The sequence below is a fragment of the Ostreococcus lucimarinus genome, chromosome 1 (genome assembly GCF_000092065.1).
Source record: "Ostreococcus lucimarinus CCE9901 chromosome 1, complete sequence".
In the NCBI taxonomy this organism is placed as follows: domain Eukaryota; kingdom Viridiplantae; phylum Chlorophyta; class Mamiellophyceae; order Mamiellales; family Bathycoccaceae; genus Ostreococcus; species Ostreococcus sp. 'lucimarinus'.
In genome coordinates, this window is record NC_009355.1 from 258,682 (window position 1) to 273,272 (window position 14,591).

Genomic DNA, 14,591 nt, shown 5'->3' on the forward strand with positions numbered 1-14,591 from the left:
GATGGGGATGGTCACAGGATTGGATTTTCGCCCGAGAAGGACATTTGAGCGGTTATGGCGCTCAGCTTTTGGGTGAGCAGATAGTTGGCCATCTGTACGCCTTCTGCGCTACCCGAGATGACGACTTTTCGATTGCGCGTGCCTTCGAAGAAGTCGTCGCGGTCACTGACTTTGATGCGGCACCCGCTCGCGACTTGAACCTCGGCAATGGTGCGGCCGCCGCGACCGAGCACGGCGCCGATGAGCGAGTCGGGGATGGTGACGAGGATGGAAGTCTCGTCATCCCTCCCACCGCCCTGACCGGCGCCATAACGTCGTGGCGTGGCGCGATTAAATTCGCCGCTTCTCCGTCCGCCTCCACCACCTTGCAACGAAAGCGGCGATTGCACGCTGTACGTACTCTGTCGATGCACGAGGGTGGCGTACGCGGGATCTTCGCACAGCGTCGTCGCCACGAGAGCCACCGCTCGTAAAACGCAATCAATCGTTCCAGTGATCGTCAGCGTGCGATCATTACACCCGGGAAGCATCCGATCTTGATTACTCAGCTTAATGTCCGCCTGCGAATCCTCCACAAAGCTTCGTATCTTCGATCCGCCCTTCCCGATGATGCACCCGCACGAGCTGTTGGGCACCACCAGCGCCACCTGAGGCTGTCCCATGCGATCGATGCCCTCGCCGTCCGCCACCAGCTTCGTGATGATCAAGTGCAACACCTGCAATATCGCGCTCAGATCCCCGCTCACGATCACCACGCGATCATTCGTCCCCGGAAACACCTCGCGATTCCTCGACAACTGAATGCGCGCCCCCGTGAGCGCCTGAAACTCGTTGATCGTCGCCCCTCCCTTCCCGATCACGCTCCCCGCCGCGCTCGGCGAGATCAAAAACTTGAGCGTGAACGATCCATCGTCGATCGGCGCCGCGCTCTCCCCGCCGTCGTCGCTCGCGTCACCGCCCGCGTCGTCCGCGTCGCGCGCCGCGTTCCCATCGTCGCCGCGCGCGTCGCGCGCGCCGTCGTCGTTCGACGACATCCGCCGCGCGCGCGACGCCGCGACGCCGCGACGCCGCGGTCCGACCGTCCGACCGTCCGACCGTCCGGTCGCGCGGTCGCGCGGTCGCTCGGTCGCGCGTCGTCGACGCGTCGCCGTGTCGCGCGCGCGCGCCGACGTGCTGACGCGACGCTGACGCGGACGCGCCGCGGGCGATCCGCACGCGGGTCTCATCACATGGGCCCGAACGCGCGTTAAACGCGGGGAAATCTTCGTAAAGGAGTGCGGGTGACATAACAAGTTGGAGTGATCAAAGCATCGTCTAGTCCAAAGCGAGCACGGTGATATCCGAGCAATCGCGGCCGTCATCCGCGAGGACGCACTCGAATCGAGCCAACATCGTCTTCATTTTACTCCTCGTGATGCTCGCGGGCGTGAGTTTCTTGAGTCTTTCCTGGTCGCCGAGACTCGCCCCGCGTTCTTCTTTCATCTTCTCCCAGTCCTCGGCGGAACGAATTCCAACACACAACTCTTCGGAGTTATACTTCGCGAGGCATTCTAAACGAGCTTCAATCATTATCATACCAGGCGACTTGCCTAAGCCACAGTCGCAGTGCAGCGTCGTCCAGGATCGCATGTGACGCAAGACTTCTGGGCTCCCGAAATCCCAAGTCTCGCCCGGGAGCTTGTTGACATCGGCACACCCTGAACCGTAGTCATCGTATGACAGTGCGAACGCATGCGCTTCGCCTTTCATACTGAGTTCGTTGATGGCCTGCGCTACACGTTCTTGTTCCATCGGGTGAGGACCGTAATTCAAAGCGAGCCGCTGGATTTTCAGCGTCGTCGGCGACGCGCGCCAGAAGACTTGGCCCGAGTTGAAATTCCAAGCGTCTTGATGGTGTTGTTTAGCGTTCTCATTCTTTTGCATATATGGGTAGCGTCCACGGTACAGCGCGTTATATCCGATCCAGTCTTGTTGATAAAACACATTTGTGCGCGGATGTTCGCGGACTAAACGCCCCAAGTCTGGGACTTTAAAAAGGAGAACATCCGTGTCGAAGATGAAAAAGTCCACATTCGCGGCGAGCAATCCGAGAGTGACTTTTTGTTTGAACCAAGTCAGCTGTTTGTATTTGAGGTCGTCGGCGTGCCCGCCCGAGTGCACCAAGCCGTCGAACGCGTGCCCGTCGGCGTATTGCAAGCAGTGAAACAGCTTCTCGCTTTCGCACTTCCTCGTCGCGTCGGCGTCCAGCGTGATCAAAATGTACCGCTCAATGAAGCACGTTTGATTCACAACGCGCTGCGTCGATAATTTGGCGGTCTCATAGTTTTCCGAATCCGCGATGGAGACAAAGAGCGTGTTCGCCGGCGCGCACGACGACGGCGTCTTCGCGCGCTGCTGCGCAAACGGGTGCAACTGTTTATACCACGAGCAATCCCTCGGCGTGATCTTGTGTTCGGTCTCGTGTGCCCTGTCATCGTCTCCGTTCATCGCGTTCGGGTAGTCGCTCGTCATCGCCGGCAGGCACGACAAGTTGCCGCCGACGCGCTCGAAGTCGTAAAAGTCGCCGCCGAGCGTGGCGGCGTCCCCTTCCAAATCCATCGCGTCCGCCTTCGCCGAGCGCGCGCGCGCGCCGAGCGGTTGGACGGACGCATCGCGCGCGGAGTTGACGCTCGAGACGATCGCCGCCCCGACGAGGAGCGCGCACGCCGAGCCGACCGCGAGCGTCGTCTTCAGGCTCAGGCTCGAGCGTCGACTTTGGTGTTGCGCGCGATCCGTCGCGGTCAACGACGCCGGCGCGTCGACCAAGGGCGCGGACTCCTCGAGCGAGCCCGACATGGTGATCTCTTGGATATCCTTGGATCTCTTGACTTAGAGTCGACGGACGAGCGAGCGATGTGCCGAACTGTGCCGCTCGCTCGCGGAGGGTGTTCAGACGGAGTGCTCGTCGAAGCGGTTCGCGAAGCAAACAGCCGCGTCGGCGGAAACGAACGAGCGAAGTCACCGCTCAGCTCGAGACACGCCTGGATCTGACGATATTAAACATGGACACAGGCTTAGCCGAGGCGAGAGGCGTAGCTCGAGCGTCTAGACCTCGGCGACGATCGCTTTCGCCACCGCCGCGCTCGGAGGCGCTTTCCCGGTGCGGGTGACATAACAAGTTGGAGTGATCAAATCATCGTCTAGTCCAAAGCGAGCACGGTGATATCCGAGCAATCGCGGCCGTCATCCGCGAGGACGCACTCGAATCGAGCTAACATCGTCTTCATTTTACTCCTCGTGATGCTTGCAGGCGTGAGTTTCTTGAGTCTTTCCTGGTCGCCGAGACTCGCCCCGCGTTCTTCTTTCATCTTCTCCCAGTCCTCGGCGGAACGAATTCCAACACACAACTCTTCGGAGTTATACTTCGCGAGGCATTCTAAACGAGCTTCAATCATTATCATACCAGGCGACTTGCCTAAGCCACAGTCGCAGTGCAGCGTCGTCCAGGATCGCATGTGACGCAAGACTTCTGGGCTCCCGAAATCCCAAGTCTCGCCCGGGAGCTTGTTGACATCGGCACACCCTGAACCGTAGTCATCGTATGACAGTGCGAACGCATGCGCTTCGCCTTTCATACTGAGTTCGTTGATGGCCTGCGCTACACGTTCTTGTTCCATCGGGTGAGGACCGTAATTCAAAGCGAGCCGCTGGATTTTCAGCGTCGTCGGCGACGCGCGCCAGAAGACTTGGCCCGAGTTGAAATTCCAAGCGTCTTGATGGTGTTGTTTAGCGTACTCATTCTTTTGCATATATGGGTAGCGTCCACGGTACAGCGCGTTATATCCCACCTGGCCTTGTTGATAAAACACATTTGTGTGCGGATGTTTGCGGAGTAAAAGCCCCAAGTCTGGGACTTTAAAAAGGAGAACATCCGTGTCGAAGATGAAAAAGTCCACATTCGCGGCGAGCAAACCGAGAGTGACTTTTTGTTTGAACCAAGTCAGCTGTTTGTATTTGAGGTCGTCGGCGTGCCCGCCCGAGTGCACCAAGCCGTCGAACGCGTGCCCGTCGGCGTATTGCAAGCAGTGAAACAGCTTCTCGCTTTCGCACTTCCTCGTCGCGTCGGCGTCCAGCGTGATCAAAATGTACCGCTCAATGAAGCACTTTTGATTCACAACGCGCTGCGTCGATAATTTGGCGATGTCATAGTTTTCCGAATCCGCGATGGAGACAAAGAGCGTGTTCGCCGGCGCGCACGACGACGGCGTCTTCGCGCGCTGCTGCGCAAACGGGTGCAACTGTTTATACCACGAGCAATCCCTCGGCGTGATCTTGTGTTCGGTCTCGTGTGCCCTGTCATCGTCTCCGTTCATCGCGTTCGGGTAGTCGCTCGTCATCGCCGGCAGGCACGACAAGTTGCCGCCGACGCGCTCGAAGTCGTAAAAGTCGCCGCCGAGCGTGGCGGCGTCCCCTTCCAAATCCATCGCGTCCGCCTTCGCCGAGCGCGCGCGCGCGCCGAGCGGTTGGACGGACGCATCGCGCGCGGAGTTGACGCTCGAGACGATCGCCGCCCCGACGAGGAGCGCGCACGCCGAGCCGACCGCGAGCGTCGTCTTCAGGCTCAGGCTCGAGCGTCGACTTTGGTGTTGCGCGCGATCCGTCGCGGTCAACGACGCCGGCGCGTCGACCAAGGGCGCGGACTCCTCGAGCGAGCCTGACATGGTGATCTCTTGGATATCCTTGGATCTCTTGACTTAGGGTCGACGGACGAGCGAGCGATGTGCCGAACTGTGCCGCTCGCTCGCGGAGGGTGTTCAGACGGAGTGCTCGTCGAAGCGGTTCGCGAAGCAAACAGCTGCGTCGGCGGAAACGAACGAGCGAAGTCACCGCTCAGCTCGAGACACGCCTGGATCTGACGATATACGCAACGCTATCGCGCGATCGCCCGCCCGGCTCGACCCGTCGTCGCGCGGCGCCAACGTGTGCGGCGGCGATGAAACCACGCGCGAGCGCGGCGCGCGCGCGAGAGCGGCGCGCGCGGCGCGCGCGCGGGCGATGAAGCGACCCGGGATCGCGCGCGCGGACGCGCGCGACGCGCCGTCGACGTCGTCGGACGCGATCGACGCGCGCGCGGCGAAAAAGGCGCGCGCGAACGCCGCGGGTGGACTGCTCGCGAGCATCCTCGGCGACGTGAAGCGATCGAACGCGCAGCGCGCGAAGACGGTCGTCGCGAGCGGCGGACGCGCGATCACGAGGGATGACGTCGTGTCTCGGGAGACGAAAGCGATGGAGGCGCGAAGGAAGTTTGAGAGGGAGGTGCGGGAGAGGATCGAGCGAGAGGTGGCGGGGAGCGAGAGCGCGGAGGCGTTTTGCGAGTTTGAGACGATGGAGAAGCAGTGGAGGAACATCGTGCACGAAATCGCGGCGGAGATGAAGTTGTTTTCGGAGAGCGTGGAGGTAGGGGCGACGGGGGAGGAGAAGTTTGTGATTGTGCATAAGAAGGCGCCGGAGGTGGAGCGAGACGCGGAGTCGTTGCGAAACGAAATCGCGGCGAGAGAGCGGGCGGGAAAACACGGTAAAAAGGGAGAGGGGTTGAGCGATAAAGCGCCGACGTACGCGGCAGATGCGGTTGAGTTGACAGTTGTGGGTACGGTGAAGCGAGACTTGCGGTCGGTGGAGGAAACGATTGCGGATATGCGCAAAGCTCGCGAGAAGACGGACGCTTGAGTCGAGACCCTTCTAATAACAAATCGCTACGACGTATTAGGCTTATTTACAGCTCATCTTTCACGTCTTCTGTTTTATCGCCGACGCGCATGCGTTCTTCGACTCGTTCGGTGAACGCGCGAACCTCCGCGTCCAAACCTGGCCACTCTTGAACGATGCGTCGCGCGCCTTCAAGTTTTGGCTCCTTCGTGAGCGGGTTGTTACACAAATCGATCGTCTTCGCCGCAGATTTGGTCTCATTCCCACACCACGATTCGCACCACAGCCAGGGCTGCGGTAACGAAAAGATTGGCACGTCGTGCTGCGCGTAGTTTGGCAAGTCTTGATCGAGGTTCGCCAACGAACCCGGATCTCGCGAAAGTTGGTCGTACATAACTCTCAATCTATCGCCAGCCGCCATAGCGCGAAAACGATCGAGATCCACGACGTACAGCGCACTAATATGGTACGGCCTACCTCGTAAGTGATCTCGCCAGAAGCCCTGTTTCCAAAATCTAAAGCCTTCCATTTCTTTGTTGTTGTCGCACATCGGCGTGTACCCGTACGGCGCACCGTGAAGATCCATGGTCCAAAGTTCGCTCATATCCGCTCGAACAATTTGATCGGCATCGACAAAAATAACTTTGTTGAGCTCGAGTGGGAACAGTACGTCGAGGAACAGAATCTTATACGCCCAGATGATTCTTTGCTTCTCCGTTTGCTTGTTCAGCCACGTCGGCCACTTGTAGCTCACGAGCTCATACTCAAAGTCGTACTCCTTTGCCATGTACGGTAAGAAATCTTTAAAGGACGGCGAAAGCCAGTTTTTGATGAACCAGAATTTCACCGGATTCTTCGTCGAGCGCTTGACGGATGCCATCATAATTTTCAAGAATCGCTCGTACAGATGACCGGAGGCAACGCTAAAGATGTGAATACGGTCTGCCTCCTTCGTCCTCTTGAATACACTCGACAACCATCCACTATTGTCTGAGGTTGAAACTTCGTCGAGTACGTCAAGATCTTCCTTACCTTTCCGTCTCGCAAGAGATACGTCAAGTTGCCGCCCTCTGAAAGAGTCCACTAATACGTCGACGGTGGATTCGTCGTGCGAAAGCGTCAAGTCTCGCGCCTCCGAGTCGAGAAGATCTTTCACCTGAAGAAATGCGAATATGTCCGACGATCTACCAGCTCGAAGTGACAACTTGTGCATTCCAGGTGAGGCTGGAAGCTGAAAATAACCCAAGTTCGACATCACGATTGTGCCTGGATTCACGGCCACGCTCTTATCCTCGAGCACGAACTGTGTCCCTCTCGCCGGTTGACCCGTGTTGTGATCACTTGCGTGGCCAGTGACTAGCAGAGACTCGAGCAAGTACTCTGCGTGCACAGTCTTCTCCTTGATGTCTTTGAGAATCAGGTTATCCAAATCATATGCCGCCCTGTGAGTCGTCACCATCCACGCTTCTGGGAAATCTACGTGCATCGTGAGCGTCTTGTGGGTCGGAACATTGGTGATGAATGCACGAGGTGATTCCGTCATCGACGACGGTGGCGCAACATAGCGGTAGTACGACTTCAACGGTAAATCCTGCAAATTCGTCATGGGATTAAGGACGACTCGAATGGTCACCGCTTCTGGCAATCGGTCTCGAAGTAGCGCGAGCACCGGCGCGACGCGTTGCGCCTCCTTACTCAAAGGATCGAGAATGGCCTCAATCTGAACGATAGTTCCGGAGCCAGTGACAAAACTTGTTGCTTTCGCGTCGTTAATGATTTCCTCCAAACTTTCCACCGTTCGCTTCGTGGATGCGCCGGCTTGTTTCATCGCAACAATTGCTGCGGCGTCTGAGATGATGGTCGACAACAAAGCCGGTTCCATCTCCTCGGCGTCTGAGAGGATTTCTTCTTTCACCACGTCGAATACCATTTTAGATGTTTTTGTCATCTCGATGGCGGCGAGAACGTCCAGGTCTTCGGCATCCATTTGACATTGTCTGGCCATCAGATCCAGGACCCTTCCATTCGCAATAACGGCGCACTTCGATGTCAAGTCGTAATGAGCCAGTAGTCGAAGACTTTGCGTCGCGACGTCGGCAAAAATCGTCTCGTCGCTATACAGTCGCTTAAAATCGACCAAATTCAGCCCCATTCGCTCCGCCGCATCCTCGGGCTTCACATCTTCTGCCAAGAGTTGCTCAACGAAATTGGCAATCTTAGCCCGTCGCGTAGGCAGATGCAACGCGGCTTGAATCGCGCGCGAGCGCGCTCCCATCGTCGCAGCTGCCGATGGATGAACTACTGTAAATCGCGAAAGCGAACCAGATTCGGACAACACGTGCTTTGCAGCCGCCAGGATCAAAAGTGCGCCCCTATCACTGTCAGCGTTGGCTACGACGACGATGGACATACCTTTCACTTCGTCTGCATCGCCGCCTTGAGCGTACTTGAGCGAAGCGATTGACGAACGGTCGATGGGTAATCGATACACCGGTGCGACATCATCCTCATCCAATATCCAAGGAACATACTTAGAAACCGCTCCTTCTTGCATGAACTTCGCCACATTTTCGAGCAGGGCGCCGGCAAGTTTTCCCGCAACAACGAGTCTTCGAACTTTCTCCATCTCCTGGCGCAAGTGGTGCGATACCATTTGCTCCAACGATGCGCGATACGCCATACCTTGCGATTCATCGACGTACACACCGTTCAATACGAACGACTGTGTCATCAAGCCTTTCGCCTTCACGGCGGCGCGGACTTCGTCGATGTACTTGTCGATGCTCGTTGACGAACGAGATGCGAACTCTTCGAGCAACGTCACCGCATCAAATTCGAGATCATCGGCAAATTCTGACAGTGTTTTCTCGAACGCATCCATCGCACCTTCCCAAGACGGCGGAGAATATACCGCGGGCGCGAAGTACGACGGTGGTCTTTCTTCCGTACGACTTTGCGCTACGTAAGACATGAAATTGTGCTGTGCGACAGGCCCATATTCGCGCAATAAGTAATTTGCGGCACGTGCAACGCGACGTCCGAAAACTAGGTCCGTTTGCTTCGCAAACGTCTGAGCGAGGACGGGATCAGGGTTATCTAACCCTGTGACGACGACTTGAGCCATTCGCACCGGTACTTTGTGATCGTAGAAATGGGACATCATCCCAACCATATCCCACGTCGACATGTCTGACGGATCCAGGAAAACGGCCATATTGTAGAGATTGTACCTCACTTTCGGAAATCCGCCTCGCGAAGGTTCGAGCAACGTTTTCAAATTCCTAGTCCACGAAGCGAACTTCGCGTCGGCCTCGATGTCGTTGTAAAACAGGATTGCCGGGTTCGTCACGTCAATCTTGACCTCAGAGCTTCGCTGCTTTTTGGGCAAGCGAAGAAGCCTTGAAACGCTCGATTGCGGCAACCCAAGACGACGAAGCGCAGCGGCGTGCTGTACCTCCTTTGATATGGTCTCCGTCAAGGTGTAGATGTCGATGGTGTCGAGTTCTAAATTCTCGCCGTTGAGCGACATGATCAACCCTCCGGGACGCATGTTTTTGCGATTTTTCGTCACTTCATTAACGATTGTCGAATTCAGTTTCATGCGAGACAATGAGTTCGCTAAAGAAGGGAAATTTTGCGAGAGCTCGACCAGGGCTCGGAGAGGATCGTCGGAGAGCGAGATGCGCTGCGTCGCCTGCAAGCCTAAATCCTTGATATCCCACAATTTCAGAGGCGCATCCGAGGTCAGCTCCGACTTTCCAACCATCGCGTCGCGAAATGCGCGTAGACCATCGACTTCGTTCGGATATCTCTTTGCTAATGTAGCGAAATTAAATCCCGACACGCTCTCGTCTGCGAGCTCGTCGCCGAGCGGCGCCGACGCGTCGTCGTCCGCATCAGCCTCTTCGGCCTTGACCTTGCTATCATCAATCGCCTTGTACTCCATATTTTTCACCGCGAGCTCGACACCGAATCCGGCCAGGCGCAAGTTGGCGTCGTCAGACGCCCCGAACGCAGCGCACGAATCTCTTCTCGCGCACGCCGTCTCGAACAGTACCGGTCTTAAAACGTAGTTCACCAGACCGGACTCGCTCGCATCGACTAAAACGCGGTGCATCGAGTTAAAACACGCCGTCCCGGGCGCGGCGTACGCGAAAGCCGTCGGCAACGTCGCATTGAGCGCACCGCCGTACGTCGCGTCGCGTTCCGTCGCGCTCCCGCTCGCGCTCGCCGCGCCCGCGCGCACCGCCCCCTCCAGCGCCCCCGTGTCGTCATACACCGCCCCCCCCAACTCCACGCGACAGCATCCACCGCTCGCATCGCTCAGCGCCGCCGCCATCGTCCGAAAACTCGCCAGTCTCGGCGAGTACGCTCGCGCGCCGCGCGCCAATCCCAACGCCCGCGCGCGTCCATCGTCCCCGAGCGCCCGTCGTCCCGCCTCGTCCACGCGCGCCTCGCACGTCGCGTCATCGCTCGCGTCGCCATCGATCGGCGCGTCCAGATCGTCGACGAGCGTCCAGAACGCCGCGCCATCGACGTCCGCGACGCCGACCAGCGTTTCCAACGCGAACGACGTCGCGCGCCATCCCGCGCGCAGCGCGACGTCGATCGATTTCGCGCCCGCCGCGCCGCGCGCGAGCGCGCACGCGACGAGCAGCGACGCGATCGCGCGGCGCGCGCGCGCGCGCGGCGTCTCGACGCGCATCGCCGCGCGGATGAGTGACGCGCCGGCGCGCGCGGCGTCATCTCTCGACGCGCGACGCGTCGCGCGGACGCGCGCGCGCGCGACGCGACGCGATGGTGCTCGGCGTGTCCACGACGACGCTCGTGCTCGCGATCGGCGCCGGCGCGCTGGCGCTCGGGCCGAGAGACGTCCCGGTGGCGGCGAAATTCTTGGGAAGACTCACGGGACGCGCGGTGGCGCACGTCGGCGGCGTCGCGCGCGCGATCGAGCGCGCGACGAACGAGCGGGAGCTGCGAGGGATACGCGCGGAGGTGCGAGCGTCGATGAAGGACCTGCGAGGGGTGGCGCGGGAGATCGAGCGGGAGTTGACGCCGTCGGGACGGCGCGGCGAGGACGAGGGCGAGGGCGAACGCGAGGGCGGGACGAGCGCGACGGCGACGACGGCGACGTCGAGGGACGATTCGAGGACGTCGACGTCGGCGAGATACGAACGGGTGATTCCGGTGAGCGCGCGCGCGGTCGGGGCGACGCCGGCGAGCGGCGGGTTCGGCGTCGCCGGTTCCGAAGTGCTCGCGGCGAGTTTTAAAGAGCGCGAGGTCGCGCTCAAGGCGGCGCGGTTGATGGAGAGCGGCGCGATCGATGACTATTTAGCGAAGCGCGAGCGCGAGGGGGGCACCGAGTAGAGACGCGGACGAAGCGCGCTGCGGTAGTAGGGACTTAGACGAATAGCAAAGAAACGGTGTGGTAAAAACATACTTGCCAGTATCAACGAAAATCAACTCCGCGCTCTAAAGCTTGTCGAGAATGTGCTCGGTGACTTGCTTGCGAGTGTCCTCGGGCGACGTCACGGTGTGCCCGATCGTCTTCGGAGACTCGAAAATCTCGTGGTCGTTACCGCCCGGGTACGTCTTGTCGCCGAAGAAGTGAATGACGTCGAAGTCGTTCTCCACGAATTGCAAGCAGTACGTCTTATCCCATCCCTGCGGGAACACGTCGAACGAAATCTGTCCCCCGATGGAGTACGTCAGCCCGTAATCCGCGAATTCTTTGCGCAGAGTCTCCACCATCGCCTTGCGCACGCCCGCCTTTTCGTCAAAGCGCTCGAACTCGTCCCGCTCCTCCTGACTGCAATTTCTCCCGATCGGCGACACGTTCAGCATCCCCGCCCTGAACTCGATGAACGTCCCCCGCTTCACCGGGACGTCCAAATCCGCCACGTAGTGCAGCACAAAGTTAATAAACCGCTTCAACTTGTCCTCGCCCAGAAACGCCTTGAGCGACTGCTTCGCCAGGAGCGCGCCATCCTTGTACGCCACCAGCCCGTTCTCCGAGAACAAGTACGCGTACTCCCGCTCCACGCCCTCGCCGAGCTGTTCGGAGATCTTCACCAGATCCGACCCGCCCACGATCCCGACCGTCACCCTCGACCGCAGATCCTCCATGAAGCGCTTCATGACGTCGTCCGCCTCCTTTCGCGGCACCGTCAGCGTGCCGTCGACGTCGAACAGCGCGAGCACGCGCGGCGACATGTCGCGGTGCGTTCGCGCGTTCGCCGTATCTCTCGCTCGCTCGCGTCGCGTCGCGTCGCGTCGCGTCGCGTCGCGTCCACGTGTGCGGCGCGCGGACGGCCGCACCGCACACCGCACGCCGCACGCCGTCGTCGTCGTCGTCGCCGATCGGTCGCCCGCGCGTCGGTCGGTCGGTCGGTCGGTCGGTTTCGTTTCCGTCGCGCGCGCGTCGTCGTCGCGGCCGCCGGACCGCCGGACCGCCGGACCGCCGGACCGCCGGTCCGCCGGTCGCGCGCGCGGTCGCGTCGGCATCTTGCGCGCCACCGCGCGCGCGTCGACGCGCGGCGCCTCGGCGAGGTCCCGCGCGCGACGCGGACGCGCGCGCGTCGTCGACGCGCGTCCGACGCGCGCCGTCGCGCCGTCGCGCCGTCGCGCGCGTCGTCGCCGTCGCCGTCGCGCGCGGCGTCGCCGTCGGCGACCGACCGCGCGTGGTCCGACCGACCGCGCGGATAAGCCGGAAAAACCCACCGACCGAGGGTCGCGACTCGATCGAGACCCCCTCGGGGTGACGACGTATGCGCGCCAGTGCGAACGCATATATACCTCCCGCGCGCGCCCCACACGGGCGAAACGCGCGCGCAGTACGCCCCCGCGCGCCGCGGTCGCGCGCGGCGCGTGAGGGCTTGCGCCGGCGCGCCGTCGCGGCGCCCGACGCCGCACACGACGACGCGACGCGCGCGATGAGCGTTCAGGAGTACATCGAGAAGCACGATCTCACGAAGAAGATCGAGGAGGCGCTCAACGCCGCGGTCAAGGCCAAGGCGGATGAGCCGCTCGCGTTCGTGGTGCGCGCGACGCGACGCGATTGACGCGCGAACGCGATGGATGCGCGCGACCGCGGCGCGACGTCGAGGGCGAAGGGCGACGCGCGCGAAGGCGCGCGAAGGCGCGCGAGCGATGCGTTCGATGGCGTGGAAAACGTGCGGGCGAATGGGACGGGACGCGGGATCGGTGCGAGCGCGCGCGCGCGGGGGGGGGGTCGTTACGATCGCGGGAGGCGATCGGGTGTCTGGATAAAAGCGCGCGGCGCGCGCGGGCGATCGCGCTCGCGGAGGGGTGGGCGGGGCGAACGCCGTCGCCGTTCGGGATCGGGCGTGGAGGATTCGGGCGCGAAGATGCGTCGCGCGGCGACGCGGCGCGACGAAAAGACGATTGACTGACGATTCGACGAATGCTTACGACGCGCGCAGAGCGAGTACATGAAAAAGCGCACGACGCCCGCCATCACGAAGGTCGTCGGTCGCCAAATTTTTGACTCTCGCGGTAACCCGACGGTTGAAGCCGATGTGTACACGCACAAGGGTATGTTCCGCGCCATGGTGCCGAGTGGTGCGTCCACGGGTATCTACGAAGCCGTGGAACTTCGCGACGGCGGCAAGGAATACATGGGCAAGGGCGTCATGCAAGCCGTGAAGAACTTGAACGAAATCATCGCCCCGGCGCTCATCGGCAAGGACCCGCGCGACCAAAAGGCGATCGATGATTTCATGTGCAAAGATCTCGACGGTACGGACAACAAGGGCAAGCTCGGCGCCAACGCCGTGCTCGCGGTTTCCATGGCCGTCGCCAAGGCTGGCGCCGCCGAGAAGGACGTGCCGCTCTACCAACACATCGCCGACCTCGCCGGTAACGGCAAGTTGGTGCTCCCGGTGCCGGCGTTCAACGTCATCAACGGTGGTTCCCACGCTGGTAACAAGCTCGCCATGCAAGAGTTCATGATCTTGCCGGTCGGGGCTTCCTCCTTCAAGGAGGCGATGCAAATGGGCTCCGAAGTCTACCACAACTTGAAGTCGGTCATCAAGAAGAAGTACGGCCAAGATGCGTGCAACGTCGGTGACGAAGGTGGCTTCGCCCCGAACATTCAAGACAACAAGGAAGGTCTCGACCTCCTCGTTGAAGCGATCGAAAAGGCTGGCTACACCGGTAAGATGAAGATCGGTATGGACGTCGCCGCGTCTGAATTCTTGACCGAAGACAAGTGCTACGATCTCGACTTCAAGACCGAAGGCAACGACGGTTCCATGAAGAAGACTGGTGCCGAGATGATCGACTTGTACCAAGAGTTCATCAGCGAGTACCCGATGATCTCCATCGAGGATCCGTTCGACCAAGACGACGCTGAAAACACCGCCGCGCTCACGGCGAAGAACAACTGCCAAATCGTCGGCGACGACTTGTTGGTGACCAACCCGAAGCGCGTGCAAGCCGCCATCGACGGCAAGTGGTGCAACGCCCTCTTGCTCAAGGTGAACCAAATCGGCACCATCTCCGAGTCCATCGAGGCCGTCGGCATGTCCAAGAAGGCTGGCTGGGGTGTCATGGCTTCCCACCGCTCCGGCGAAACCGAAGATTCCTTCATCGCCGATCTCGCCGTGGGCTTGTCCACCGGTCAAATCAAGACGGGCGCCCCGTGCCGCTCCGAGCGTTTGGCCAAGTACAACCAGCTCTTGCGCATCGAAGAAGAACTCGGTGACAAGGCTGTCTACGCCGGCGCGTCGTACAAGCACATTGCTTGGTAAACGCGCGTTAGGACACGCTCGGCACAATTACGTTTGTGCGCGCGTCGAGCGCCCCAGTCGCTCGTCGCGCCCCGCGATCGCGCTTTGCTTTGCCTTTGCTTGCATTAGAGCCACACCTTTCATATAATCCAACAC

The 14,591-nt window shown here is 60.3% G+C and overlaps 9 protein-coding genes across 9 annotated transcripts; 3 read left to right on the forward strand and 6 right to left on the reverse strand.

The window, feature by feature from the left end:
• Positions 1 to 11: 11 nt before the first annotated feature.
• On the reverse strand, positions 12 to 1,141 carry OSTLU_28758 (predicted protein; the record flags this gene model as incomplete). Its single annotated transcript, XM_001415744.1, has 1 exon — positions 12 to 1,141. Exon 1 carries the CDS (start codon positions 1,032 to 1,034, stop codon positions 12 to 14), a length of 1,023 nt encoding a protein of 340 aa, XP_001415781.1. The 5' UTR covers positions 1,035 to 1,141.
• On the reverse strand, positions 1,099 to 2,902 carry OSTLU_28759 (predicted protein). Its single transcript, XM_001415745.1, has one exon. The coding sequence runs from the start codon at positions 2,833 to 2,835 to the stop codon at positions 1,315 to 1,317; it is 1,521 nt and encodes a 506-aa protein (XP_001415782.1). The 5' UTR covers positions 2,836 to 2,902; the 3' UTR covers positions 1,099 to 1,314.
• A 176-nt stretch (positions 2,903 to 3,078) lies between these two features.
• OSTLU_28760 (predicted protein) lies at positions 3,079 to 4,956 on the reverse strand. The gene has a single exon (XM_001415746.1). The coding sequence runs from the start codon at positions 4,698 to 4,700 to the stop codon at positions 3,180 to 3,182; it is 1,521 nt and encodes a 506-aa protein (XP_001415783.1). The 5' UTR covers positions 4,701 to 4,956; the 3' UTR covers positions 3,079 to 3,179.
• Positions 4,957 to 5,034: 78 nt separating this feature from the next.
• On the forward strand, positions 5,035 to 5,706 carry OSTLU_13657 (predicted protein; the record flags this gene model as incomplete). Its single annotated transcript, XM_001415398.1, has 1 exon — positions 5,035 to 5,706. The coding sequence occupies one exon, from the start codon at positions 5,035 to 5,037 to the stop codon at positions 5,704 to 5,706; it is 672 nt and encodes a 223-aa protein (XP_001415435.1).
• A 33-nt stretch (positions 5,707 to 5,739) lies between these two features.
• On the reverse strand, positions 5,740 to 7,417 carry OSTLU_44445 (predicted protein). Its single transcript, XM_001415747.1, has one exon. It carries the CDS (start codon positions 7,289 to 7,291, stop codon positions 5,753 to 5,755), a length of 1,539 nt encoding a protein of 512 aa, XP_001415784.1. The 5' UTR covers positions 7,292 to 7,417; the 3' UTR covers positions 5,740 to 5,752.
• Positions 7,418 to 8,287: 870 nt separating this feature from the next.
• OSTLU_44407 (predicted protein) lies at positions 8,288 to 9,853 on the reverse strand (the record flags this gene model as incomplete). The annotated part of the gene is made up of 1 exon (XM_001415748.1): positions 8,288 to 9,853. A coding segment is annotated over exon 1 (1,515 nt), but the record flags the coding sequence as incomplete, so codon positions are not given.
• Positions 9,854 to 10,482: 629 nt separating this feature from the next.
• On the forward strand, positions 10,483 to 11,052 carry OSTLU_28763 (predicted protein; the record flags this gene model as incomplete). Its single annotated transcript, XM_001415399.1, has 1 exon — positions 10,483 to 11,052. The coding sequence occupies one exon, from the start codon at positions 10,483 to 10,485 to the stop codon at positions 11,050 to 11,052; it is 570 nt and encodes a 189-aa protein (XP_001415436.1).
• Positions 11,053 to 11,157: 105 nt separating this feature from the next.
• On the reverse strand, positions 11,158 to 11,898 carry OSTLU_39943 (predicted protein; the record flags this gene model as incomplete). Its single annotated transcript, XM_001415749.1, has 1 exon — positions 11,158 to 11,898. The coding sequence occupies one exon, from the start codon at positions 11,896 to 11,898 to the stop codon at positions 11,158 to 11,160; it is 741 nt and encodes a 246-aa protein (XP_001415786.1).
• A 698-nt stretch (positions 11,899 to 12,596) lies between these two features.
• OSTLU_28765 (predicted protein) lies at positions 12,597 to 14,582 on the forward strand. Its single transcript, XM_001415400.1, has 2 exons — positions 12,597 to 12,722; positions 13,128 to 14,582. Exons 1-2 carry the CDS (start codon positions 12,618 to 12,620, stop codon positions 14,454 to 14,456), a joined length of 1,434 nt encoding a protein of 477 aa, XP_001415437.1. The 5' UTR covers positions 12,597 to 12,617; the 3' UTR covers positions 14,457 to 14,582.
• The last annotated feature ends 9 nt before the right edge of the window (positions 14,583 to 14,591 follow it).